The sequence below is a fragment of the Zalophus californianus genome, chromosome 4, assembly GCF_009762305.2.
Source record: "Zalophus californianus isolate mZalCal1 chromosome 4, mZalCal1.pri.v2, whole genome shotgun sequence".
NCBI lineage: Eukaryota > Metazoa > Chordata > Mammalia > Carnivora > Otariidae > Zalophus > Zalophus californianus.
The window spans coordinates 191,338,247-191,365,439 of record NC_045598.1 but is presented as its reverse complement, the minus strand read 5'-3'; the positions used below and the strand labels follow the sequence as shown (position 1 = coordinate 191,365,439).

The following is a 27,193-nucleotide window of genomic DNA, read 5'->3' as shown; positions in this document are numbered from 1 at the left end:
CAAGTCTGCATGTCTTACCATACCTGATTAAAACAGACCCTAGGTACATTTTAGCATATCATGAGACTCCTGAGTGCCTAAGGATGGTGCTGGCCTGTGGAGAGTCTCTTCCAGTTTGTTGAAAGCATTATCGCTCTGGGCCACCTACTAGGATACAGAAGGTATCTTCTTGTAAGTAATTAAGGTAGGTTTTTTTCCTAGGAACATTTATGGTGTGGAATCCCAATCCCAGGCTGGAAATAGCTGGCTCAGAGAAGGGACACTGACCATTCACAGTGTTCAGGCCTCTGGCTGTGAACAGTTGGTTTGTTTGCTCCTTGGGCCCAAGACTCGGTGAGGATTGTGACATATATAGAAGCAATCCCCGTCACTCCTGCCTCCAGGCAGACCCTCAGGGCCTCAGCACCCTGGTATCTCCACCCCAACACTGCCCAGGTGTGGGCTTGGTGGACACTCTGGGCCAGGCTCTCATGGTGGCTGAAATAGCTCTGTCCTGAGGGTCTGCAGACCCAAGTGTCAGCTTTGGCTCCTCGTCTTGCCCCTTGTATCATCCGGGGCGTAACCCCGCCCACCCAATTTGAGCTCGCCAGCCAGGGGCCGGGACCCTCCCACCTTGGGATCCTGCGGTGTGAAGACTCGCTCCCAGTAGGTCGGGACCACCAATGTGCTCAGCGCACCCAGGCTTCTTCCCGGAAGCGCTTGGTTGGGGATTAGGACCTGGAGGGCGACTGGGAAGTTGGCATTGTTCCCAGTCCTTCCCTATTCTCCATTCACTGGTTTATGCATCCTTTGTACAGATGCTCCCTGAGCGTAACCAGAGAGGGTGTGGGGCTGGTAGAGCTGAGTTCGGAGCTGCTGGGGCGCACGGTGCGAGCGCTAAGACCGCGAGGCACGGGAAAGGAGATGGTCTTTCAGGAGGACCCGGCAAGGCCCGTTTTTCCCTAGGACCACCCCTCGGAGTGGGGGCGGGGAGCTGACTCCGCCCATTTTCTTCCCCGGGTTTGCAACCAGATCTCACTGCGGCTGTCAGGGACCCCAGGATTCGGGTCGTCGACGAGTCGGGTGTTAGGTCCCTCCCCCCGGAAAAGTTCTGCGCATTCTCTGCCCCGCCCCTCCCGCCTCCCGGGGGCGCCTCACCTCCGCTGTAGGTTCCCTGAGCCGCCCGCCCTGCCCTAACGGTGCCCTAGGCCTGGACCAAGTGCCCCCATCCACCCAGAGAACACCGGCCGTTTCCACTCGGTTTCTCTACCCTCCTCCCCAGCTGGCCGCTCCCCCGTGCCCTCTCTGCCCCGGGTCTGGGATTCTCCGCTGTCCGGTGCCTGGAACGTGCCCATAGGGAGCCTTCTATAGAAAAGCCCGGGCACAGATGCGGTGCGGGGACCAGCGCCCCCGAGGTGATCCGAGGTAGGCGGGGCCCGGCCGGGGCGACCCCAGGCTTTCCACCTGCTTCGCCGGGATCCGCTCCGCCCTTTGGCCTGCGTGTCCTTCACGTCCCGGGGCTGAGACCCCGGCCCCGCCCCTCTCTCCACTCTGGCCCCTCCCCTCCCCGGGCCCCGCCCACGGCCACTTTCGCTAGCGCTCCGGCCCCGCCCCTTCCCCAGTGCCCTGGCCCCTCGGCTGGGAACCACCGAGACGGCCGAGCCTCCGAGCCGCCCAGAACAACCGGAAGTCTGTGAGACGGAGCGGGAGCGTGCGTCGAAGGCCCGTTTCCGGTTTTGTCGCGCGCTTCGAGCCTCGGGCGGTCCACGGGGAGGGTGAGTGGGTGCGTCGGGCGCGACTCGGGTCTAGGCGGTTACGTGGTCTTCGGCCTCGGGCGGAGTGGCAGCTGGCCGATCCCCGCGTCCTCCCGCCACCGGCACTGCGGGCCCCGCCCTCCCTTGCCTCCCCGCGGGGGAGCGCGGGTGGCGCGAGCGGCTTGGGGAGGCCGTGGGCGCCTGGGGTGGGTGGTGGTCGAGCTGCGGCCGCCTCGGCCAGCGGGGAGGAGGCATTTGGCCGAGCCCTGCAGGCCCGGTTGCATCGCACCGTACCCGCGGCCTTCCGACCAGCTCTGGGCCTGCTCCAGGCGGGATCCTCCTCTCTGCATAACCACAGCTTCTCGGGTCCTCTTTTTCTCTCATTTACTGCCGGTGGAAGACCTAAATTTAGAGACAGTGGCAAAAAGGACTGTGCCTTGGGTAGGGTGGGCTGTCTGCCTTCTCTGAATTCTGGCTGTTGCTCAGGGCTTGCTTTTCTCTACTGGGGACCAGCGGATCAGCTTCACTGTACCCAGAACCTGGGGCTTCCGCCCACAAGCCACTTTCTGAGCCAGAAGCTCCCCCAGGAAGTCCGCTTCTCGTTCAGACCTAGGGGAAGACCTGGGGAGGGGGCCAAGTTTATATAGGCGGCGGGGGTTCCTGTATCCGCTGCGCTTCTTCCTGTAATCCATTGTTCTGGTCCCATCCCCCAGTCACACCACCACTTCCCCTTGCTGCCTGTGACCAGCTCCACTGACTCATTCCGCCCTATTCCTTCTTGCTTCAGTCTCTCTGCACATGCCGTTCCCTGATGCCTTTAGTGCCCTCCCCACCTCCATCGCCTTGGTCTAGTTTTAGCTCCTCTGGGACCCATCAAACCAAACCAGAGTTTCCTCGTTTCAGTGCTTTCAGAGTTTCTTCCCCTGGGCCATGGTCATGGTTGGAATGTTGTGTTGGCATGGTTGTTTAAAGACTGCTTCATGAAGGCAGAGTTCTTGTGCGTTGTGCACAGCTGTGTCCCCATTGCTTAGTCTAGCACCTGGCGGAGGTGGCACCCCCCCTTCTGTTTGTGGAGTGGTTCGCACACCTCACACACTCTGAAGGATGAACAGAGCTTCAGGGGGCCAGATGCTCAAATGCTGTGGCCACTTTGGCTCCACCTTATGTCCCTGCCGAAGAACATCTGGGGTTAGAAGTAAAGGTTCGGAGAACACAGTACCCTCTCAGTAAGCCTGGAATTCAGGATAGGGGTCCTCCAGCACCCTGACCTCTGACCCTTTCATAACTGCCAACAGGTCCCTCGGCCAGGACACATGGATGCCCACCCACCGAGCCTCATGGTAGGAGTCTAACTGCCTCCATTTCCTCACTTGTCCTGTGAGGGCCCCTACCTTTTCCTCTGGGAACCTACCCTCCACTGGCCCCTTGTGGCCCTTGCCAGGCTCAGGCATGCCCACCCTCAAGGGAGTGAGCAAAACCCTGCCCAGATTGGGGCCTGCCGGAAGCCCTCACGGGGCGGGGGGGGGGGGGGGGGGGGGGAGGTTTGTAGATCACCATGATCTGGCTCCCTCCTCCTCCTCCATACTGCCCCTCCCCTTGATTTTTAGAGCCAAAGGGGCCTGGTGACTGTCTCACCCAATCATGTGCTTGAGACACACCATGAGGTGGAGCCAGAATGAGGCTGGCACCCAGGGTTCCCTGGGGTGCTGGTGTATGTCTTTTCAGGAGGCTGTGACGTTTGGTGATGTGGCCGTACACTTCTCGAGGGAGGAGTGGCAGTGTCTGGACCCTGGCCAGAGGGCCCTCTACAAGGAGGTAATGCTGGAGAACCACAGCAGTGTGGCTGGACTAGGTGAGGCTGCATCTTGGGACCCCTCCCCCTGCATCATTGGTTAGCACCCACTTAGCCAGGCCCTTGTCAGAAGCTGGGGATAAGGGGCTGTGGGTCTTTGTAGATCAGGAGCTGACCCTGGGAGGTGTTATGGTGAGTTCTGTGCATTGTAAATACCTTTTCCCATGCTTTTATGTTTGTTAGCTTTGTGGGGTCAGATTTTAATGAAATTAAATCCATTAGTTTTTGCCTTATGGGTTGTACTTTTGAAATTTTATTTGAAAGTTCTTTTCTACTCCAAGGTCATAGAGACAGTCTGTGTTCTCCTGTGGACTTTAGAGTTTATTTTTCTTGTTTAGATCTGGGCTCCACGTTTGTGCCCGGAGTTAAGTAGGAGCCCATCCTAAGAGCTACCTTTCTTGTCTCACGTGTGACAGTGTGTTTCCGAGCTGGCCTTGTAGTGTGTCCTAATGCCTGGTAGGACAACCTCCCCTTTTTGTTCTTTGTTCTTTTCTTTTTTTTTGCCAAACTTTTTTTTATTATTATTACTATGTTCGTTTTTGTTCTTTTTAAAACTTCACTTACCTACTCATGGGTAATGGGGTAATTCTTTCATATAAATATAGAGTAAGTGAGTTTTTCAATTCTTGGACCTGGAATTTTTATTGGGGGTGCTTTAAATTTGTAAAACTCACAAGAGAAGAACTAACCTTTTTCATATTAACTGTTCCCATCCAAGACTGTGGAATGTGTCTCCATTTATTCCATTTACCTTCTGTGTACTTTGTTAGAGTTCTGGGATTTTCTCCAGAGTGGTCTGGTACCTTCTAAATGCTTTGTTTTTGCTTGTTTTGTGAATGTATCTTTTTCATGTTGCTATGTTTTTAACTGATTATTGTTGCTGTATGAAATGCTGTTGGTTTTGGGGGGTTGATCTTGTATTTGGCAACTTTGTTAAACTTCCTGCTAGTCTGGTGCTGTATTCTAGGAGGAGGCACCTGCAGCTGAGCATGCGGTGGTTTCCCTCTCGGTCCCCCAGGGTCCCAGCCTTTAGCCATGGCCAGAGCCACAGTGCTGTGTTAGACAGGACTGATGTGGGCAGGCCTGCTTTGTTCATCATTTTACAGGGAATACTTCTAGGGGCACCTGGCTGGCTTAGTCGGTGGAATGTGCAACTCTTGATCTCAGGGTTGTCAGTTTGAGCCCCACATTGGGAGTGGAGATTACTTTAAACATTTTTAAGAAATTAAAAAAAGAAAACAACCTTTTCTTAAAAAAGAATAAAGGGAATACATCTAATTAAAATCAGAAGAAAGTGGCTAAGGAGTTTTGTTTTTAATCATAAGTACATGGCGGGGGGGGGGGTGCCTGGCTGGGTCAGTCAGTGGAGCGTGCAACTCTTGATCATGGGGTTGTGAGTTCAAGCCCCACATTGGGTGTAGAGATTACGTAAAAAATAAAATCTTTAAAAAAAAAAACGAAAGAAGTACATTGAATTTCAAATTCTTTTTCTGCATCAATTGAGAATTTGTGTGATTCTTTTGAAGTTCATTAGTCTAGTAAGTTATATTGATGTTTTGTATTTTTGGAATAAACCCTACTTAGATTATATTTTGCATATAAACTCTGATACCATTTTGGACTGAGGCAATATTTCAGATTTTTCATCCCTGTTCATAGTGAATTGGACTTTATTATTTTTGTGAATCGTTCTTATATATTTTTGGCAAATGGCACTTGGCATATGAGTCTTATAAGATGAACTGGGCAGCTTTTGCTATCTTTTTAATTTCTGGAAGAATTTAGGTAGGTGGAATTTCAGTTTTTGGTAGAACTCACCTGTAAAACCATCTGGGCCTTGGGCCCTTGGTTTGTTTTTTTAGTGAATAATAGTCTGTCAAGTTTGTGAATTTCCTTTTGTGCTAATTTTGTCATTTTTAGTATTCCTATAAGTTAATGTGTTTGTTGAGATTTTCAGGTGTTTTATGGTCTATTTGTTCACAATACTCTACTTTTAGTCTGTATCATGTGTGTAGTTGTTTCCTTTGTTTTTTTTATTTTTTCACTGTGGTGACCTTGATTGATTTTGCCACAAGACTGTCATGTTCGTCTTTTCAAAGAACCAGTGTTTGCTTTTGCTGATCTTTCTTTGGGGGTAGGGGGTGTTGTTGCCTTTGTTCTCTCTTCATTGTATCCCACCCCACCTTTATTATTTTCTTCCTTTTTTATTTATTTGGGTTTGCTGTGTTGTTTTGCTCCCAACTTCTTGAATTTAATACTTACCTCATTTGTGTTTTATCTTTCTCATTTCTAGTAAATGTATTTAAAAATGTAAAATCTTATTTGTAAGTACTGCTTCAGCTTCATACCACGAGTTTGACCGATAGTAAATATAGCTACCACTTAGTTTTCAGGTAGCTGATAGTTTTGAGGTCATGTGATCATCTTCCTATCCAGTTGCATTTTGGTTGGGGGCACAGTGTGGATGGTGTCATGACTCCCTTCCTGGCTGGCCCAAGGATGTTTCTCTGTGGACGTTCCATGTGTACTTGGAGAGAACACGTGTTTCCCACTGAACGTGGGCTCCTGTGTACATTTGAAGCCTTTATCCTCTAGGGTCTCTCTGCCTGCCCTCCTCCATCCCCACAGCCAGAAACGTGAGGGAAGCCCTTACCAGAGGGCTTGCCCAGCCCTTGGATGGGCTGGGAGCACGCCACAGCATGGTCCCCCAGTGTGGGGGCTGGTGACCCTGGAAGGTGGGTGCCACTCTGCAGTCTGCTGAGGCCCCCAGGGCTTTGCACAAGGACATGAAATGGGGGAAGCCAGGTGAGGGTCAGACCTTAGCACCTTCTGAATTAAAATCTATTCATTTGTTGGTTTATTTTTGTTGTTTTTGTCTTGCTTCTTGGCCACTCTACCTCCTGGAACGTTCCAACCCTCTGAACTGGGGGACAGCCCATCTCTGCTGAGGGAAGTGCTGGCTGCTTTCTCCCTGGACTAGAGCTGGTCTGCTCTTTGCCAACTCTTTGGTGTCAGATTCCCTGAGGATTCTGGCCCTACTGTGGATGGCGATGGGCTGGCAGTCCAGGCATCTCACTGTCCAACCTCAGGAGCTGGACCGATTTGGCCAGAGAGGGCCACTGTGTCCAGACCCTCACCCCCTGATGCTCCCTTCGGAGGCTCTGCCTGTGCTGCAGTAGCCCCCTGCCTCTTTCCTCCTGGAAACCAAGGGTGCTGGGCTCTGCTGTACCCTCAGCCATACTGACACAGTCCCCTTCTCTGCCATCCCCACAGCAGGGTTCCTGGTCTTCAAGCCTGAGCTGATCTCCCGGCTGGAACAAGGGCAGGAGCCATGGGTCCTTGACCTGAAGGGAGTCGAGGGGAGAGAGGGGGCAAGAACCTTCCTTACAGGTGAGGCTCAGGCCTGAGAAGCTTCTGGGGATGGGTGAGGAGGTGTTCAGAGAACCCATGCCCAGCAAGGGCTGAGAGGGTGGGCAGCTGGAGACGGACCCCAGGGACCGACCAAGCAGGCTTGCTGGGATGCCAGTGAACACCATGGGACAGAGCATAGCCCAGTCGTGGGGTTGCATTGGGAGAGACTGAACTACAGAACGGCAGGGACGTTTTTGCATGTTACAGCAAAAACAGTTTGTTTTTAAGTCACGTGTTGTTCAATTTCTAATTTTACTAATGTTATTATTAAGCAAAGGTGCAAAGGTATGGATCCAAGGGGAAGCACCAAGATTGGCTCTTAGCAGCTTCTCAGGCAAATATCACTTCCCTCCCTCCCACCACCAGCTCCCTCCAGAACTTCCTGGGGCCCTCTCAGATCAGGCTGCAGGGCTGTGTTAGTATCCTGGGGTTGCGGTAACAAAGCACCACAAACTTGAGGCTTGAAACCACAGAGATTAATCATCTCACAATTCTGGAAGCCAGACGTCCAAAATCAAGGCATCAGGAGGTTCCTGTCCCCTGTGAAACCTATAGGGGATGATCCTTCCTACCTCCTCCAGCTTCTGGTGGCCCCAGGTGTTCTTTGGCTTGTGTCTGTGTCACTCCAGTATCTGACTCCATCGTCACCTGGCTTCCCCATGTCTTCTTGAAAGGGTATCAGTCATAAAGGGTTATAGAGTAAGGTCTCTCCTTACTTCATTGCAACCTCATCTTAACATGGTCTCAACAATCCTGTTTACAAAATAAGGTCATATTCTGAGGTCCTGGGGTTGGAGTTTCAGCACTTCTTTTTGGGGGGCACAGTCAGCCCGTAACAGGGGCACCTGCCACCTCACAGCGTTGACTCCCACTGGGCTTTGTTGAAGAGATGCCATCGCCTCCAGCCTTGCCTGAGCCTCCCTGGCGGACATGTTGCCCAGTTTGGTCAGGGAAGTGGGGATCGCATGCATCCCAACCACAAAAGGGAATCCTCCTTGCTAACTGCCGTGTCCTGCGGTCACTGCTGCAGCAGAGCAGGGCCTGGCGCCCATGCTGTGGTCCCTGGCTGGCTGGAAGCAAGTTGGAGAATCAGATTGTGACAGTTACTGTTTTTGTTTTTAAGATTTTATTTATTTATTTGACAGAGACTGTGAGAGCGGGAACACAAGCAGGGGGAGTGGGAGAGGGAGAAGCAGGCTTCCCGCAGAGCAGGGAGCCCGATGCGGGGCTAGATCCCAGGACCCTGGGATCATGACCTGAGCCGAGGGCAGACGCTTAATGACTGAGCCACCCAGGTGCCCCCACACTGTGACAGTTAAGGGTTGTGCTCTTCCTGCCCGGAAGGGCCTGGAGTCCTGAAGTCTCTGTAAAGCATCGTCACACGCATCGTCGTGTGGAAGGCAGCAAAGGTATGGGCAGGAGTGTTGGGAGCCCTGACCCCAGCCCCCAGCATCCTTGGCTCTGTAATTGAAGGCCCTGCCTTCCTGTTGAGGCCCCTTCCTGATCCTTCCTGGGAAGGGGGTAAAGCTGTAGGCTAGCCCAGTTAAAACCCAGCCACTATTAAATATTTTCAAGGTGGAGGGGAGATTTCAAAGAGGGTACCATGGCAGAAAAGCTAGCTGGAGTTAGCAGAATTGGGTAGTTCAGGGGGTTTATATGCAGCAAATGGTCTTTATGGTGATGAGGCAGCAGCAAAGAAAACATCCCCACGGTGAGATGGAGACCTGCTCTTGAGCCTGACAGCCCGGGGCAGGAGCACGGCCTGGCAGATGAAAACGTGTGGAGCGTGTTAGAAAAATGCATGTGCCCAGAGGTGTTACTTGTGTCAGACTTGTGCAGCAGATAATTGAGGAGTGGCCCAGAGCGACGAGGGTGCAGAGCCTGCAGGGACACACATCTGTTCTCTGAGGGAAAACCACTTCCAGAATGAGGCTGTTTTTTAACATGTGCTTGTATCTCTTCAGAGGTTATCTAGAGCTGTGGAGAAGAGCTCTCAAGTTCCAGGGGAGGGTGAGAACTCTGGGCTGCAGTTAGGGGTCCCCAAGGATGTGATGTGGACCCCCAGAGAGGGAGCGTGTACAAGCTGAGCCTGAGGGGAAGCCCCTGAGGCTGGCACTGGGGGCTGGTGTGTGGGGAGGGTTCTTAGACTTGGTTGTAGGGAACCAGATGGAGGCCGACTCCAGCAGGGTCGGGTGGGTTTGTGGCTGCTTAGCCACGTGGGGTTGTCTTTTTCCTCTTGCGAGCAGGAGGTCCCCACCCCACAACTAGACATCACCGTGTTCTTCCCTGGTGTCCGTAGAGGCCTCTGCTTTCCAGCAGGAGGCGGTGGAGAGCAGTACTTTCTATTTGCTCATCTCCAGAGCAGAGGGAGGCCTGGGCAGAGGGCTGAATGAGCCAGCACCACATGGCCAGTCCTGCCCTGTGGAGGGGTGTGTGATTGTACATCGAGGACCAGGCAGGAGATACCCCGTGTCATAAGGGCACAGAGAGGTCGAAAGGGCAAGTGTTGGGGGAACAGACCTGGGTCCATTCCTGATTCTCTCATTAGCTATGTGACTGGGGAGCCACAGATTGCTTATCTGCGGGGTGGTGATTCCACTGTTGACCCCTTTGGATTGTCATGAAGACTCATTGAGGAATGGCTGGGAACTAAGTGTTCCTTACCCACAGAAAATGCTCAGTGTGTGATGGCCTTTGCCTCACCCAGGACCAACCGAGAACTGCAGATCCCTGGAGCTGGAGAGGGCACTGATGTTAGGAACCACCAGGAACCCTGTAACGAGCCCTGGAGGATTTCGCTGTGGGGTAGTAATGGCCTGCTTATAATTGGTTATCACACTGGTTATGAAGTTGGTTGTGATGCTAGTTATGACCCTGGGCGTGATCACGGACGCCAAGGAGGTGTCTGACTTTAGCAAAGGTACTCTCTGAGACTCTAGAGTAGGAGAGAGACTGACACTTACATGGAGAGTCCAAAAGGAAGGCGGATGTCAGGAAGGCCTCGTGGGGGGCAGGCAGGGGTAGACAGAGCCTCCGGAACCCCAAGGGAACAAGAAGGCAGTATGGTGTGGCCTCCTGGAAGCTGAGGGGCCCACAAGCAATGGATGTGCACGGTCAGGTGTGCATCAGAGGTGGCTAGGCAGCAGCTGGAGGAAGCAGAGTTAAGGCCTGGGGTCCTGCTCAGAGCCCTGCCCCCTCAGGCTCACCCCTGGTGTGCCCCTCAGCAGCTGTCCAGCCTTCTCTTCCTTAGAGCCTGCCTGTCCCCCCACTCAGTTCTCAGTCCGTCTTACCCTCACTCCACCTCCTCTGGATCCAGGAGCCGCTGGCCACACTTGCCAGGCTCTCAGGCTCACTGCTGCTTTATGGATTTCACTCATCCCAGTTCCCCACAGGATGGACCTCTCCTCACATACCCACACACAGGAGTACACAGTTGTTGAATGTATGCATAAAGTAAAAAGTATTAATGAAACCAAATTTTGAAAACTGTCAGAGGCATGATTCTGGTAGTATTTTCTTTTTTTTCTCTTTTTTTTTTGAAGATTTTATTTATTTACTTGACAGAGACACAGCGAGAGAGGGAACACAAGCAGGGGGAGCAGGAGAGGGAGAAGCAGGCTCCCTGCTGAGCGGGGAGCCCGATGAGGGGCTCCATCCCAGGACCCTGGGATCATGACCTGAGCCGAAGGCAGTCGCTTAACGACTGAACCACCCAGGCGCCCCTGGTAGTGTTTTTCCATGTGGGGGTATCCTTGCTTGATGCAGCCCGTCCTGGCAGGGAGCTTAGTTCCCAGGGATGATGTGCAGCCCCCATCCCCTTAGAGAGGTCTTTGTCCCTCTAAGCACAGGGGATAAGGGCATTTTATCTCCTGTTTCTTTCAGATTCTGCAGTTGGGATTGCAGGTGAGCAGGCCTGTGAGGACATGGATGTTCTAAAATCAGAACCCTGTGTGGCGATGGTCAGAAGCCCCCCACAGGGTTTTCCTCAGAGTTCTAGCTTTAGAGACACCTCTGATTCTGAGGTCTGGTCAGAGAGTAAGCCAAGCTCCCTCCTCCAGAAAAACCGCTTGAACACAGGGACTGTGGCTCCCAGGAAGACCTTTGCCAAGGAGGGTGTCCAGGGATGTGGCGAGCTGGAGAGCAGTGGCGACCTGGGTTGTCAGCCTGGCAAAAGTCAGGGAGGTGCTGCCGAAGGGACAGTCCGAAGATGTGACATGTGTGGCGCAAGTTTCAGATCTACTTCAGACATTGCTCTGCATCAAGAAATTAATACACAGAAGAAACCTAACAGATGTCCAGAGTGCAAAAAAAAATTACCTGATTGTTTACAGGGGAAACATGGAAGTAACTGCCATGGAGAGAAGCCGTATGAATGTGAGGAGTGTGGGAAAGTCTTCAGGTTGTGCTCACAGCTTAATCAGCATCAGAGAATCCACACTGGAGAAAAGCCATTCAAATGCATCGAGTGTGGAAAAGCCTTTCGTCTGAGCTCAAAACTTATTCAGCATCAAAGAATTCATACTGGAGAGAAGCCCTACAGGTGTGAGGAGTGCGGAAAGGCCTTTGGTCAGAGCTCCAGCCTAATCCACCACCAGAGGGTCCACACGGGGGAGAGGCCCTATGGCTGTCGAGAGTGTGGGAAGGCCTTCAGCCAGCAGTCCCAGCTGGTCAGACACCAGAGGACCCACACTGGAGAGAGGCCCTACCAGTGCCAGGAGTGTGGGAAGGCCTTCAGCCAGAGCTCAACCCTGGCTCAGCACCAGCGGATGCACGCTGGGGACAAACCTCAACTTCCAAGGAACCCAGATGGCCCCAGCCTTGTTGCACATCAGAGAATCCACCCTACAGAGAAACCATTTAAGTGTGACGAGTGTGGAAAGGCCTTCAGGTGGGTGTCTCGCCTTAGTCAGCACCAGCTGACCCACACTGGAGAGAAACCTTATAAATGCAACAAGTGTGCAAAAGCCTTTGGTTGTAGCTCACGGCTTATTCGCCACCAGAGAACTCACACTGGAGAAAAACCATTTAAGTGTGAGGAATGTGGGAAAGGCTTTGTCCAGGGCTCACACCTAATTCAGCACCAGAGAATTCACACTGGAGAGAAGCCCTACGAGTGTAGTGACTGTGGAAAAGCCTTCAGCCAGAGCTCAAGCCTCATTTACCATCAGAGAATCCATAAGGGAGAGAAGCCCTACGAGTGCCTCGAATGTGGAAAAGCTTTCAGTATGAGCACACAGCTCACGATACATCAAAGGGTCCACACTGGGGAGAGACCCTACAAGTGTACTGAGTGCGGGAAAGCCTTCAGTCAAAACTCAACCCTTTTCCAGCACCAGATAATCCATGCAGGAGTGAAGCCCTACGGATGTAGCGAGTGTGGGAAGGCCTTCAGTCGGAGCTCCTATCTTATCGAGCATCAGAGGATCCACACCCGGGCCCAGTGGTATCATGAGTACGGGAATACCTTGGAAGCTTCTACCCACGTGAGCCGTAAAAAAGTCAATACTGTAAAGAAACTGCATAAATGTAATGAATGTGAGAAAATATTCAGGTGGCGCTCACATCTCATTATACATCAGAGAATTCACACCGGAGAGAAACCTTACAAATGTAACGAATGCGGCAAAGCTTTTAATCGGAGCTCAAGGCTTACTCAGCATCAGAAAATTCACATGGGATAGACTACTTATCTTTATAAATGTGCATAAATGTGAATAAACCTACAGCCTTAACTTTACGTATTTTACAGGGGATCATTTATACTAACAAGAATTTAGAACGTGGGGATAGATTCCAAATTACCCTCTTAAAGAAAATGTCTAAATTCATATAAAGTGGATGTTCCTTTGTTAGAACGTGTGACCTTAGCCCACTCAGCAAAGCCTGTGTCCCTCGAGTCAGGGTGCACATGTGTAGAGTTTCGAGTTCACAGAGGGAAGACCCTCAGTCCTATGGATGAGGAAGATCACGGGAAAAGGCCTGTGAGCTTTGCCAGACAGGTAGCCTAGAAGTTACCCAAAGTCTTCCCTGTGCACTGGTCCCTCAGGTTGGCTTCAGCAGTCAGGATGTGTTAGCTCATGCTAGTGGAAGCCCAGAGGAAGGTGCCTAGAACCCCTTTCTCCCGCCCCACCAGAGCAACCCGGGGTTACAGCCGGAGGGCCCAGTGTTGGCCTGTTCAGAGAGGAGCTCGGATCAGCACAGGACTCCAGGAATTGCACCCGGGCCCAGGGACCTGCTCTGTGACTCTGGGATGTCACTGTCCTTGAAATCCAGAGTCTCTCTGCTTATCAGCATTGTTACAGGGTGATCATAAGAATTGAACTGTGTAAGAGAGCCTCCCCCCTCCCACACTGAGACCCCAGGCGGCATCTCCAGCCAAACCCAGTGCAGACCTGGCCTCAGCAGGAAGAGCTCACGGGAGCCCAGCAGATGCCACCCAGAGGCCAGGGTGTGTACTGTTCCTGCTGCTTACCATACTTCTCTGAATTCGTCCTGCCATAAACTGCCAGAACTGGGAGGGTCTGGAAGCTGACAGATGAGCCTGTTGCCTTTTCCCAGAGGCTGGTGGAGATGGAGACAGACTGCTCACCAGCAGTGTGAGGCTAACCACAGTGTGGATAGTGGCCCTGCCCTAGGGTCCTGGACTCACCAAAAGTTGGAGGGGACCAGAAGTCTTATTCAGACTGGCTACTGCCCACTACCACTCACTCTAGACTTGTCGATCTTTGGTGTCCTTGCCAGTTACCATGAGCAAAATTGGGGTCAATGAACCCTCCTCCCCATCCCACATACAGAAAGGTAACCCAGAGGGACACAGGTCAGTCACTTCGGGATTTATGGCAACACTTGATTTGGGTCACCGTCACACTGGTCTGGCTAAGCCTGTAGGTAGGTCCCTGAGACACAGCCTTGATGGCTGATAACCAATAGCAGGTTATAGATTTGTATCAGGTGAAGAAAGGGCTGACTGGTCCCTGTGTTTGCAGTGGGAGGTTCCAGAACTTTCTGGAATTGGGAACAGCAGAGTTCGGGATGGTCAGGTCTGTGTGGGTTTCTGTGTTTCTAGCACATGGACCAGGATCTCAGCCCAATCACCAGCCACGGCTGCTTAGCCAGGCACAAAGTTCAGTGTGTTCTCAGGCTGCAGTGCTAGTTCTTGGGTTGAAGATTGCGCCCGTGGCCTGTACCTGCCCCTTTGGAGGTGTCCCTTCTCCAGGTGCCAGGACACTATGAAATCATTGTGCCCATTTCAGTAGTTGGAACTGCCCCTCCAGCTGTCCCTACCCCACCCAGAACTTAGGTCCAAAAGGGTCAGTGCAAGAGGACCAGGGACTGCAGTTTGGTCACTGACTGTGCCATCCCCAGAAGGGAACCCTCTCTCGGCCACTTCCTGGGAAGTTACATGAAGTCTTCCAGATTCCAACCTGGGCATGATGCTGTCCTCTAACAGCAACTCCAGGCCACAGCCGGAGAGGGCCAGAGGGTTCCACTGAAATCATCTCCAGCCTATGGATTTTCTCTTTGGATTGACATGGTCCTAGATCAGGGGCTGGAACACGGAGGCCATTAGACGGGGTGGCTCTCATGCCTTGGTAGCTACATAAGCTGACCAAAATCTAGGCTGGAGTCGATTCCTCTAAGTGCACTCATCTGAGAAAATGAAATTTAAGAACAACCAATCACAAACAGCCATAAGCAGTCTTCTCTGTGAAAACCTCTCCCGTCTCTTCCCAGCACAGAACTCTGATTTTTCAGGTGGCCACAGCCTGGTTCCAGTCCATGTTTGCTCAAATAAACTCTTTAAAACTGATGTACCTCAGTTTACCTCTTAAAAGGCTTAAAAGCTAAGAAGGGAAAAAAAGACTATTTTGTGACATTTGAAAATTATATCGAAATCATTTCAGTGTGAATGAATATAAGGTTTTTTGGAACACAGCTGGCCACTTGTACGACGCAAGCCAAGTTCACACTTGCTGGCCTTGTTAACTTGGGTAGAAACTCCATGACCTCAATTCTTAGTGTGGTTTGTTCACTTAAATGTCCCAATACAACCAAAAATTCAATAGAGAGAAACCTAAAGTCTTACATTCCAGTCCAGAGTCTCAACTGCAGAAGTACAGGGTGAGGGGTCCTTTCTTAGCTGCAGCTGCGTGGAAGAGAAGCGTCCTACTGGCCTGCTCAGCAAGACTCTGAAATCAAACTGCCTCAGCACTTGAGATGCAGGGGCGTGAGATCCCGGGAAGAGTGTCTGCACACATCACGCGTTCTGGTGGCTCTCTGCAGAGAGGGAGTGGAGGAAGGCCACCTGTTAGGGTAGTGCAAGCTTTGGGATACTGCATTCTGTTTTCAAGCTGTAGCTCCCAATTTGGGCTTCAGTGACTATAACAAGCATTTTTAAGACTATCCAGAACTCTGTTTCAGAGTAGATATTACCTTGGATTTCTCTTTTGGAGGCAATAAACCCATAATTTTGACCCGAAACTGCTTTTTACTCAATTACTAGATTAAGTTTTGATGTATGACATTGGATTGGAACCACCGAGCTTCCTGGAAGCTTCACAAAGGGGTGGGGGGTGCACAGCCCAGGTGAGTTCACACAGTGTGTGTGGCTTGCACTCAGAGCCTAGGGAATGTTTGTCTAACGTCCCGACCTCAAAGCCTGGATGCTCCCCCAGTGCAGGATTCACTTGTTCAACACTCAGGGAAGAGAGGAAACCCACTGGCATCGAGTTTCCACAGAGGGCGCCCGGTGGTGGAGTGTGAGACTTGATCTCGGGGTTGTGAGTTCAAGCCTCACGTTGAGTGGGGATTATTTTTTTAAAAAGGTTTCCAGAGAGATCTGAAAAAGATCCAGAAAATGGTACTCTTCAGGTGTGAATGTCCATTCCAGAATGTCCATTCTGTACAAGGCCTTGTGTGGGCCTGGGGACAAAGGTGCACCTGGAGCCCGGTCAGTGGTAGGGACTGACCACAGATGAGGGTGGACAGCTGCTCTGGGCACACAGGGTCCACACACCCCAGCCTGCCAAGAGCTGGGCTGAGGGAAGCAGAGCAGAGCCACCATCCATCTGCCACCTGGTTTCATATGAGGTAACAGTGGCCTTTAAATGGCTTAAAGTGATTTTGTGACACATGAAATTAAAATTTCAACACCAGTAAGAAAATTTTTATTGGAACGTGATTGTGCCTGTTGACTCACGTAGCGCCTGGCTGCTCTCAAGCAACAGTGACAGAGCCGACAGCATCCTTGTGACCTGCAAAGCTGGCATGGTCACTCCCGGCTGGCACCTGCCACAGCGGCTCTGCGGAGCAGCAGGGGAGTGGAGGGAGGGGCCGCCCTGCAGCTGCCGTGGGAGGGACAGCGTGCTCAGCGCCACCGTGTCTGCCAAGGATGGAGGACAGTGCTCCGCCCCTACTGTTACTGACTGGAAGCAGCAGCACAGACCGCGCCTTCTGGGAGGCGGCTGGTGAGTGCGCAGAGTGTCCGGAACCCGCCAGGAGCAGAGGGTGTGTGACCAGATGCTGTACCTTCGAGGGCCCAGGGCCGTCCCAGGGGACTGCAGAGTGGATGCACCAACACAGCTGTGGAGACAACCTGCCAGACCACCCCAGCCAGGGGCACAAGGACGGGGGGGGGTAGGCCTCTGTGCCCCTTGGGCAGAGAAAGGAAGTGCTAGTCCGGGTGCTTGCCCACTGGGCGACTCCTGGAACTCTGCGCCTCCGTCGGCCCATGTGGGAGTGGAAAAGTGCCTTCTCCCTGCAAGTGCCGAGGGGCTCCAAGTGTGCTCCAAGGGCCTCTCGGGAAGGAGCTGTGCATGTTCTCACAGATGCCAACAATGGCGTGGCCTGGGAAGCGCCTCTCCTCTCTGCTCGGCATATAACTCAGAACCATGGAGGCCCAGCCACGTGGCCCTGTGGTGGCAGCAGAGCTCGGAGCACTCGCCGGGACATAGAAGCCTGGCTCAGACCCCAGGTCTCTATTCCTGGTTGCACCAGCCAAATTCCAGTAATCTTGCATAGCAGAAGCCCCTAAATCTCAACGGCTCACAACCCTAAACGTGTGTCCGCATGAGCCAGCAGGGACAGCCTCTTGAAGCCCCCCGGGTGATACTCACTGCCCCTCCAGCCAGCCTCCATGGTCACTCTTGCAGTCAATAGATGGAGGACACTGCCAACAGGGCAGCCCCGTCCGGGTCAGGAGGGAAGGCTAACCACGCTAGCTCACCCATCAGCTGTTTGACTTGGGGCAAGCCTCTGACCTCCGTGAAGTGCGGAAGCTTCAACCTGTGAGTTAGTGGGTGGACACGCGTGCGGTACGTAGACCGGTGCTCAGCATTTGCCGTTACACCTGTAACAACTCTGCTCGCGGCTGCACTGCCCAGGGACTGGCCTGTAAGGGGTGATTGAGAAACCTGTACTGAGAATGTATTTTGGGTCACAGCTGGACAGTGATATCAAGGGCTTTAAAATGTTCACATTCTGCCTCCTCTGTCCCCATTTCTAAACGGTTTCAGTTACATAAAATGGTTTTACCACTAACCATCACTGTGATTTTTAACAGGGGGAAAAAAACAGCCATTATGGTCTGTGTCATCCCCTTCACCTCCAAAATCTGTATGTTGAAACCCTAATGCCCAATGTAATGGTATGAGGGGTTGGGGCCTTGGGGATGTGATTAGGTCATGAGTTCAGAGCCCCCAGAGAGCTCCCTCACCTCTGGAACCTTGTGAGGACATGGGGAGAAGTCTGCAACCCGGCCATGCCAGCACCCTGATTCCAGACCATCAGCCTCCAGAGCTGTGAGAAATGAACGATGTTGAAGCTGCCCAGCCTGTGGTGTTTTGTTTGTTGTGTCTAAAGGAACACAGCACACCTGCCAAGGGGAAGGGTACATCCTACAGCCACCAGCCACAGCGGTCACACTCAGGAAGTGAACAGAGCTACCACACACACAGATGCAGACACAGTGTGAGTCGGTTTCCGAGGCTGTCTATGGGCAAAAGGACTTTGAAATTCTTTTTTCTTGTTTGCTTTTACTTTTTTTTTTTCCCCAAACGTACCCTGAGTTTGTATTCCCTGAACATGTCTAATGGTCACGATAGACATACTTGGCAAAGAAGGCCTCCAACACTGGGTGGGCGGACATGGTGCTCAGCAAGTACGTGGGCCAAACGGCAGCTTGGATGGCCCAGTCCAGCTCCCATCCTCGGAGCAGCAGGGCCCCGGATGACCACTGATGCTGCAGGAGACAGAGTCTGCGCCCCTCAGTTGAGCCAGGCCTGGGCCCCACCTGGGGGCTCTACCTGGGAGCTCAGCCTCTGAAACCCTACCCCTGCGTGTGCAGCACCACCCCACCTTTTGTCCTCAGTCTCCCACACCCACATTGCCATGACCCTGACTCGGAGGGAGAAGGGTTAACTGCGAGGGTGGGAGTGCTCTGCCCTCGATGGGGCCCCAGCACAGAGCAGGGGGGCAGGAAGGGGGTTCTGGGAAAGGGCAGGGCTCATGAGCTGTTTTCCAGGGGAAGTTCCTACAGGCTGCTCAGGTCCATTTATCCTCCAAGACTTGTGAGCTGGTTGCTTAGCGGAGAGACCATGGAGGGGGTGACACCGCCAGGGGAACGCAGACTGACAGCAAACATCTCTGCAAAAAGCAGGACCCACGTCCCCTACCTGGGGGGCGGTTATGCTGGAAAGTGCAACACTGGCCACAGGCCTGAACACTCCCACCCTGAAGGCACGCAGCAGAGATCCCGCTCCCCTCCACCCTGCACATTCTCACTGCGAAGTACTGAACTGTGTTCCCCTCCAAGTTCACGTTAAAGTCCTAACCCTGGGTGTGACTGTTTACGGAGATGGGGCCTTCAGGGAGGTGATTAAGGTTAAGTAGAGTGGGGCTCCGACCCAACAACAGGACTGGTGTCCTTAATGAGATGAAGAGAGAGCTCTCTTCTCTCACACATGCACGTGGCCTGAGGAAAGGCTGTCTGCAGGCCTCTGACCAGCCTCCAGAACTGTGAGGAAATAGAATTCTGTTGCTAAAGCCACTCAATCTAGGGTATTTTGTTATGGCAGCCGAGCTGCCTAAGACACCCACTCAGAGGATCCCAGGAGAGGCCCCTGTCCCCCTCTCCCCGACTCTACCTCAACCCTGGCAACAGCCTCTCCACCAGGCTCCCAACCCCTGCCCTTGTGCTCTACTATGCTCGCAACACAGCATCCAGGGAGATCCTTTTGGAGCAACTGTCAGATCACACCCAGTCTGCTCAGAGTAGAGCCGAAGTTCTTACAGAGGCCCCCGGGGGCGTGCCCTCCACACCCTCTACTCACCCCTCACCCAGCCACAGCTGCTCGGGCTGTGCCCTCACACTGCTCTGCTCCCCTACCTCCTTCAAGTCTTTGCTCATATACCATGTCCCCACCCCATGACCCAATTTAGGATGACAGCCCAGCTCTTCCATAATCCTGCCTCCCGTCCTGGGACCCTGCTCTATTTCTTTTCTTTCTTTGTTTTTTTACTTTAAGATTTTATTTATTTATTTGAGATAAAGAGAAACAGGAGTGGGGGCTAGGGGCGCGGAGCAGGGAGCGGGACACAGGGCTCCATCCCAGGACCTCGAGATCATAACCTAAGCCCAACGTAGACATTTAACTGACTGAGCCACCCAGGTGCCCCTCTTTCTTTTTCCTTTTGTAAATATTTTAGAGAGAAAGAGAGCGTGAGCGTGAGGAGGGGCACAGGGACAGATCTCAAGCAGACCCCTTGCTGAGCCCAGTCTTGATCCCAGGACCCTGAGATCATGACATGAGCCAAAATCAAGAGTCAGATGCTTAAGAGACCAAGCCACCCAGGGGCCACCCCCCTGCTCTGTTTCTGCACCACTTACCCTCCTCTGACAAGCTTTGCCAGTCATTTTGTATTATGCATTTTGTAATGTCTCCCCCTCACCACCAGAATGTTGGCTCCATGAGGTCAACGATATAAGACAGGAAAATGAGATGTCCACACTAAAACACAGGGTTCACAAAAGCAAATGAACAGATGCTACATGAGGCCAGGCTGAGTGACCACAGTGTCCACAAAAAGGCCTTGACCTGGACACCCGATGGCAACCAAACCAGAACCACACATGGCCCCCCCACAGCAGCAGATGCCTTCACCCAGCAATAAAGCCAATAGCCAGGGCAGGGTGTGCAGTCTGATGCCCACCCAGGAGGACACTTTGTTACAGTTGCTTTATTTCCAATAAAAAGGGAAGATCCAGCTTTCTCAACTAAACAGACCAATGACATGATTACATTCAAACATCTCAGGAATGCCTCCTGAAGGGCAGGCTTTATTTGCGGACACCTGTTGGCGCCCACTCTCCCCAGATGACTGCAATGGGGTTGCAAGCACGGTCAGTCCTGCAGTTTGAGCTCACACCTCTTCTCCAGGTCGGCCATCTCCTTGAGGACCAGGGCCACGCTGTACCGCAGCTCCTGGAACTTGGCTGTTGGGATCTCAAAGCGGAATGCTGACCCATCTGAAAGCTTCAGCTGCATCAGGACACTTGGCTGCAGGGAGCGGGCCAGGGCACTGGTGGAGATTGCCACGTCCACCCTCCACCACATGCCGGCAACATGGGGCAGCCAGGCCCCCTGCTGCCCAGCCACAGAGTTGAGGAGAAGCCGCTGGCTCCCAAACACCACACTGGCCAAGTCTGTGACCAGGTCTTGCGGGATGCAGAGCTCCTGGAGCTGGTCCTTGAAGGCGTCAGGCTTCAGGCTGGCTGGGGGCAGCCGGATGGCCTGCTGGAGCAGTGTGTTTGTGCCGGCGAGGAGGACCCCCAGACGTTCCTCCGACAGGTCTGCTCCAGCCCTGAGGCGCTGCACAGCCTCCCGGCAGTCCTCTCCCTGTAGACTGCTGACCACCAGCTTCAGCAACTTTCTGAATGTGCCCCGGTCCAGGTCTCCCAGGAGCCGGGGCATTGCTGCCACTTCTGGGGGGAGTTGGGCCCCCAGGAAACTCACCCGGCCACTGTGGCTATCACCAGGGTAATGCAGGTATGGAGCTGCAGTCCCCATGGCAGACATTGCTGCTTCCTCCTTTTTGATCAAGCAGCCCAGAGGAAAGGTCTCAGCTGCAACTGCCAGGGGCAGGGAGAAGAGAAGTCCGGTAACTCCCATGTGCTCTGGGCCAGAAAATGAGGACTAACATGGCCTCTGCCTTCAAGATGCTGACAGCATGAACCACCTACGACAGCCAATGTAATGGGAGGTGCCCCGAGAGCAGGTGGCAGATGGGCCCACTTTAATCCTGGCAAGAGACCAGCCAGGAGTTGGCAGGGAAGGGAGACAGGGTGGGGAGGAGGAGAGAACCAGAAAACAGGAGAGGGCACATAAGTTCTCCAAACACATAATGGAGAAAAGAGTGAAGAAGAAAAGTCCGCAGAACACAGGGAGGTAACAGCCACTGCTGCTGCCACCGACCACCCTAAGCTCAGTCAGCTCTGAATCGGCACAACGGCTCTGCAGGAGCCAATAAGGACACCGAGGCTCCAACACAACTGCCCAAGGACTAGAACCCAGGCCTATCAAAAGTCCCCACTGTTTCCACAGCACAGGAGAAACCAGACAGAGGCAGGCAGGAGGGGCACGTGACAAGAGGGACCGTGGAACCTGGAGAAAAGCTGTCAGTACCTGACAGTATGCTGTCATGGCACATCTCAGGTGACCAAGCCACACGCAGAGAACAGAGCTCGGCGGAGCACGGAAGGGTCCTCACCATACAGCGAAATGGGGCGCGGCGAAGCGCGGGGGAGCCCGGGGGCACAGGGGGTCCTTTACTGGCTTCATCGTATCGCGTTCTCCCGGGAAGGCGGGGCCCCCCTCGCCCTGCCCGTCAACGACCACCCACTGCCCAAACGCGGGTCTTCCCCAACTGCCTGGCGTCTGGCCCCTATCAGGAACCGCCTTCCACTGCCCCGGCCGCCCCGCTGCTCAGACCCTGCTCCCGGGAGGCTAGCGTGCTGCCCCCCGCTGACGCTCTCCTGGCCACCGGCCCCGAGGGAGCAGCTGACAGAGACCGGCCCGGTTGGAGTCGTGCCCCGTGCTCGCCGGGGAGACCCTGGTCACCTGCCGCGCCGCCGAGCGGCCGCCCACGAGCCGCGGTCCCCGCCGCCGGGCCCCGCCCCACGCAGCCCCGGATCGGCCTCCAGAGCTTCTCGAATGGAGCGGCCAAGGAGCCATATCGCGGTCCGCTGCCTCCGCCCGGAAAGAGCGACCCCATCCCCCGTACCCCAAAGCCCGAGATGCCCCCGCACCTGCAGAGCGTAGTCTGGTGCTTAGCGGCTAGGCGAAGCTCAGCGGCGCTGCCACACCGGAAGCGGGGCCAGCTCCCCGGAAGCGACCCAGAGCCACTTCCGGGCAGCTCTAGGACGCCGGGAGGACCAGGCCCTCTGTGATCCGGACATCGGAGAAAGGCGTTTGTTCTGAAGGGGGCTGAAGAGGGTCATAGTCTGCGGGATGCACCTGCAGCCATCGTTCTGCGAGGATTTCAAAGGCCTTTCACGGACGGGCGGGCCCCGGTCTCCGCTGGTGTCTGGGGTGGGACCCTCATCCACCAGGCCGGACCAGGAGGGCCCAGGAAGAAGGCCGGTGGCACAGACCCGAGGGTCCTGGGCAGCCCTCCCCGAGGGAAGTCCAGCCTGCATCCCCCTGCGTGGCTGTGGGTGACGACGGCTGCACAACAGTGTGAATGTGCTTAACCTCTCGATTGTACATTTAAATGGGTGAACTGTATGGTATGTGAATTATACCTCAATAAAGCTGTTATTTTTAAAAGTCGGTGAAAGGGAGGTAAACAACCCAATTAAAATGAGCAGAAGATTTGAATAGATATTTCTCCAAGGAGGATATAAAATGGCTAATGAACCAGAAATGTTGGCTGTTGTTGGCCATTAGGGAAAGGCCACAGGGAGGTGCCCTTTCATACTATTAGAAGGGTGATAAGCAAAAGACAGGGCAAGGGCTGAGCGTTTGTGTCCCCAAATTCATATGCTGAAACCCTAATCCCAATGTGATGGTATTTGGAAATGGGGCCTTTGGGAGGGAATTAGGTCATGAGGGTAGGGCCCCGTAAACAGGATTTAGTGCCCTTTAGGAAGAGGCCACAGGGCAAGGTAGCTCCTTCCTCTATGCGAGGGTACGGTCTACACCCCGGCAGGGGGCTTCAGCCAAACCCGACTGTGCGGGCACCTGATCTCAGACTGCCCGCCTCCAGAGCTGTGAGACATCAACCTCTGTTTATCAGCCACCAGTCTACGGTACTTCGTTAGAGCCGCCCGGACCAAGCCGAATACAGCGATGGATAGGATGGTCAGAATGAAACCCTTCTAAACGGCTGGTGGGGATGGAGAGGAGAGAAGAGTCTTGCGTTATCTTAAAAAATTAGAAATATTTATATTACTCATATCGACCTTAAAAGTAAAACAGCCAGTTATTTATCGGCAAAATGTGTTCGTTTGGTGTGAAAATTCATAAAAGGAACGCTCATTTAGTATGGAGCCAAGAGGCCAGCAGGGCCAGCGCGGACACCCCTCCGCTCCTCGGGGCCCTTTGCGTAGTACTTTACTGCCCGGGAAGAAGATTTCCTCCTCCCCGGCAACCCAGCCAATGAGAAGCCGCTATACTTCCAGCTCCCAGTTTAGTCCAATAGACTTTCAGTTGACAACAGCCCCCCCTTTGTCCTGCCGACCTGCCTGTGTTTTTGTTTTACGTTTGTTATCCTGAATTGCGGTTCTCTGCTATTCCCAAATAAACCTATTTTTGCTGGTAAACTCAGGAATAGTTTTATTTTCTACACCTGCTAGCAAGACTCTGTTCCGTTTTATAGTTCAGTAGATTGAATATACCACAATTTGTTTCTTGGCTGTCATATGGCTGGACAGCAGAGATCTTTCCAGGATCTGTGTGTCATAAATAGATCTGCTATGAATTTTCAGGATACAAGTTTTTTTGTGTACATATTTTCATTTTTATTGGGTTAGGAATGAAATTGCTGAGTCAGAACAGGCATATGTTTCATTTTATGAGAAAGTGCATGAATTTGATTTTGATTTTTTGGAGTGGTTGTATCATTTTATATTCTCATCAGAAGTTTCAAGGAGTCCCAGGTGCTCCATTTCCTTGCCAATATTTGGACCTGTCAGACTTTTAAACATCCATTCTGGTGGGTGTATGGTGATGCTTTTCATTTTCGTTTCCCTAATAACTAGTGACACACACTATCTCATGTGCTCATTGGACATTCATGAATCTTTGTAAAGGTATTGTTAAAATATTTTACCTATTTTTTATTGGGTGGATTGGCAATTGTTACTATTATTATAACCATTTTATTGAGGTACGATTGACAGGTAAAAAGATGTATCTAGTTGGGGACAGAGCAAGATGGTGGAGGAGTAGGAGACCTAGATTTCGTCTGGTCTCAGGAATTCAGCTGAATAGGGATCAAACCATTCTGAACACCTACGAACTCAACAGGAGATCGAAGAGGAGAGTAGCAACAACTCTCTGAACAGAGAAGCGACCACTTACTGGAAGGTAGGACGTGCAGAGAAGTGAATCCGAGGCGATATTCGGGAGGATAGACGGTGGGGGAGGGGGCCTCCATCAGCCGCTTCTGGCAAGTGCTAGAGCCGCGGAGCACAAAATCGGACCTTTTAGAAGTCGGCTCCGCTGAGGGACGTCGCTGCAGTGGCTAAGTGAGGGGTGGAATCCTCCCAGGACAGTGTGGTCTCAGGACCCTTGGGGTCACAGAAAGACCGGGCGTGCCTGAGTGCGGCAGAGCTCCCAGGTATCGGAGCAGGGAAGCCGGCTGCAGAGATGGAGCCAAGGCGCGGGCTCTCAGCTCGGGGTTGCCATAAACTGTGATCCGTGGCCCAGTCGGGCCACTGTTCCTCCAGCAGGGACCCAACAAGCGGCAGAGCGGGGGAGACTCCCCTTTCTCCCCCGGGAGGAGCGGCGTGGGAACACACCGCAGGGATCTGCTGGGTTTGGAGACTCCACACGGGGTCAGGTGCCAGAGATACAAACGCTCGGTCACAGGCCGGGTGAGCACGGAGTGCGGCCGGAGACCAGGGAGACGGGAGTGTCCGCTTTTCTCTGGGGGCGCACTGAGGAGCGGGGCCCCGAGTTCTCAGCTCCTCCGGGTGGAGATTGGGAGGCCGCCATTTTTGCCCTGGTCCTCCAAAGCTGTACCAAGAGCTTGCAGGGAACAAAAGCTACTGAGAGCAAACCTGAACAGCTTGCTTAGCCCGGACCGACAAGGGCGGGGCAATTCCGCCTCCGGCAAAGACATTTGGGAACCACGGCAACAGGCCCCTCCCCTAGAAGATCAGCGAGAACAGCCAGCAAGCCAAGACCAAGTTTACCGATCAAGGAGAACGGGAGAACTCCAGCGCTAGGGGAATACTGCACATAGAATTCATGGCTTTTTTTTTTTACCATGATTCATTGGTTCATCAAAGTTAATTTTTTAACTGTTTTTTTAATTTTTCTTTTTCCCTTTTTCAACCAACATCTTATCAATCCCTTTTTTAAAAAAACATTTTTTATTTTTCATTTTTAGAGTCATATTTTATCCCTTCATAGTAGTTACCCTTATTTTTGGCATATATATATAAGTTGTTCTCTCTTTAAAATTTTGAGATACAGTTTCTTCTAACAGATCAAAATATACCCTAAATCACTAGTGTATGGCTTTGTTCTAGTCTCCTGCCTGATCACATTCTCTCCCTTTTTTCTTTTTTTTTAATCTTCTTCTTTCTTTTTTCAAACAACTTATCTTATCAATTCCTTTTATAAAATCTTTTATAATTTTCATCTTTACAGTCATCTTCCATCCCTTCATTATATCAACCCTTATTTTGTACATATATGTCTTTCTTCCTTTAAAATTTTAGGAGGCACTTTTTTCTAACAGACCAAAATATGCCCAAAATCTAGTGTGTGGCACTGATCTATGCACTAGCCTGATCATATTTGATCATATTCTGCTTTTTTTTATTGTTGTTTTTGTTTTTATCTCTTTTTTTCTCTTTCTTTTTTCTTTCTTTCCCTTTCTTTTCCCCTGTTTTCAGGTCTTTTCTGATTTGTATACAGTATATTTGCTGGGGACGTTGTTAACCTGTTAGCATTTTGTTCTCTCATTCATCTATTCTCCTCTGGACAAAATGACAAGACGAAAAAAATCACCTCAGCAAAAAGAACGAGAGGTAGTACCGTCAGCCAGGGACCTACTCAATACGGACATCAGTACGATGTCAGACCTAGAGTTCAGAATCATGACTTTAAAGATACTAGCTGGGCTTGAAAAAAGCGTGGAAGTTATTAGAGAAACGCTTTCTGGAGAAATAAAAGAACTAAAATCTAACCAAGTCGAAATCAAAAAGGCTATTGATGAGGTGCAATCAAAAATGGGGGCACTAACTGCTAGGATAAATGAGGCAGAAGAGAGGATCAGCGATATAGAAGACCAAATGATGGAAAATAAAGAGGCTGAGAAAAAGAGAGATAAACAACTACAGGATCACGAGGGCAGAATTCGAGAGATAAGTGATACGATAAGATGAAACAACATTAGAATAATTGGGATCCCAGAAGAAGAAGAAAGAGAGAGAGGGACAGAAGGTATATTGGAGCAAATAATAGCAGAGAACTTCCCTAATGTGAGGAAGGAAACAGGCATCAAAATCCAGGAGGCACAGAGAACCCCTCTCAAAATCAATAATAATAGGTCAACACCCCGACATCTAATAGTAAAACTTAGAAGTCTCAGAGACAAAGAGAAAATCCTGAAAGCAGCTCGGGAGAAGAGATATGTAACCTATAATGGTAGAAGTATTAGATTGACAACAGACCTATCCACAGAGACCTGGCAGGCCAGAAAGGACTGGCAAGATATCTTCAGAGCACTAAATGAGAAAAATATACAGCCAAGAATACTATATCCAGCTAGGCTGTCGTTGAAAATAGAAGGAGAGATAAAAAGCTTCCAGGACAAACAAAAACTAAAGGAATTTGCAAACACGAAACCAGCCCTCCAAGAAATATTGAAAGGGGTCCTCTAAGCAAAGAGAGAGCCTAAAAGCGGCATAGATCAGAAAGGAACACAGACAATATACAGTAACAGTCACCTTATAGGCCATACAATG

At 52.0% G+C, this 27,193-nt stretch overlaps 2 protein-coding genes across 8 annotated transcripts; one reads left to right on the top strand and one right to left on the bottom strand.

Annotated features, from left to right (window-relative positions):
- Positions 1 to 432: 432 nt before the first annotated feature.
- Positions 433 to 13,092, top strand: ZNF7 (zinc finger protein 7). Of its 7 annotated transcripts, none has more exons than XM_027623666.2 (5): positions 433 to 645; positions 3,029 to 3,073; positions 3,459 to 3,585; positions 6,859 to 6,975; positions 10,879 to 13,092. In XM_027623666.2, the coding sequence occupies exons 2-5, from the start codon at positions 3,047 to 3,049 to the stop codon at positions 12,675 to 12,677; spliced, it is 2,070 nt and encodes a 689-aa protein (XP_027479467.1). In that variant the 5' UTR covers positions 433 to 645; positions 3,029 to 3,046; the 3' UTR covers positions 12,678 to 13,092. The 7 variants fall into 7 exon arrangements, with proteins under 7 accessions (XP_027479467.1, XP_027479449.1, XP_027479481.1 ...); XM_027623648.2 differs by having other exon boundaries at positions 3,426 to 3,585; XM_027623680.2 differs by lacking the exon at positions 433 to 645 and adding exons at positions 1,649 to 1,754; positions 6,181 to 6,390 and having other exon boundaries at positions 3,029 to 3,585.
- Positions 13,093 to 20,194: 7,102 nt separating this feature from the next.
- On the bottom strand, positions 20,195 to 22,397 carry COMMD5 (COMM domain containing 5). Its single transcript, XM_027623859.2, has 2 exons — positions 22,301 to 22,397; positions 20,195 to 21,124 (listed from the first exon to the last, which is right to left on the bottom strand). Exon 2 carries the CDS (start codon positions 21,069 to 21,071, stop codon positions 20,397 to 20,399), a length of 675 nt encoding a protein of 224 aa, XP_027479660.1. The 5' UTR covers positions 21,072 to 21,124; positions 22,301 to 22,397; the 3' UTR covers positions 20,195 to 20,396.
- Between the last annotated feature and the right edge of the window lie 4,796 nt (positions 22,398 to 27,193).

Excerpts from the sequence above, each read along its gene's own strand:
- ZNF7 (XM_027623627.2), top strand. The coding sequence starts at position 3,375 with ATGTGCTTGAGACACACCATGAGGTGGAGCCAGAATGAGGCTGGCACC. Across the intron at positions 3,586-6,858 it reads CAGCAGTGTGGCTGGACTAG|CAGGGTTCCTGGTCTTCAAG; the intron begins GTGAGGCTGCAT and ends CCATCCCCACAG. Across the intron at positions 6,976-10,878 it reads GGCAAGAACCTTCCTTACAG|ATTCTGCAGTTGGGATTGCA; the intron begins GTGAGGCTCAGG and ends TGTTTCTTTCAG.
- COMMD5 (XM_027623859.2), bottom strand. The coding sequence starts at position 21,071 with ATGTCTGCCATGGGGACTGCAGCTCCATACCTGCATTACCCTGGTGAT.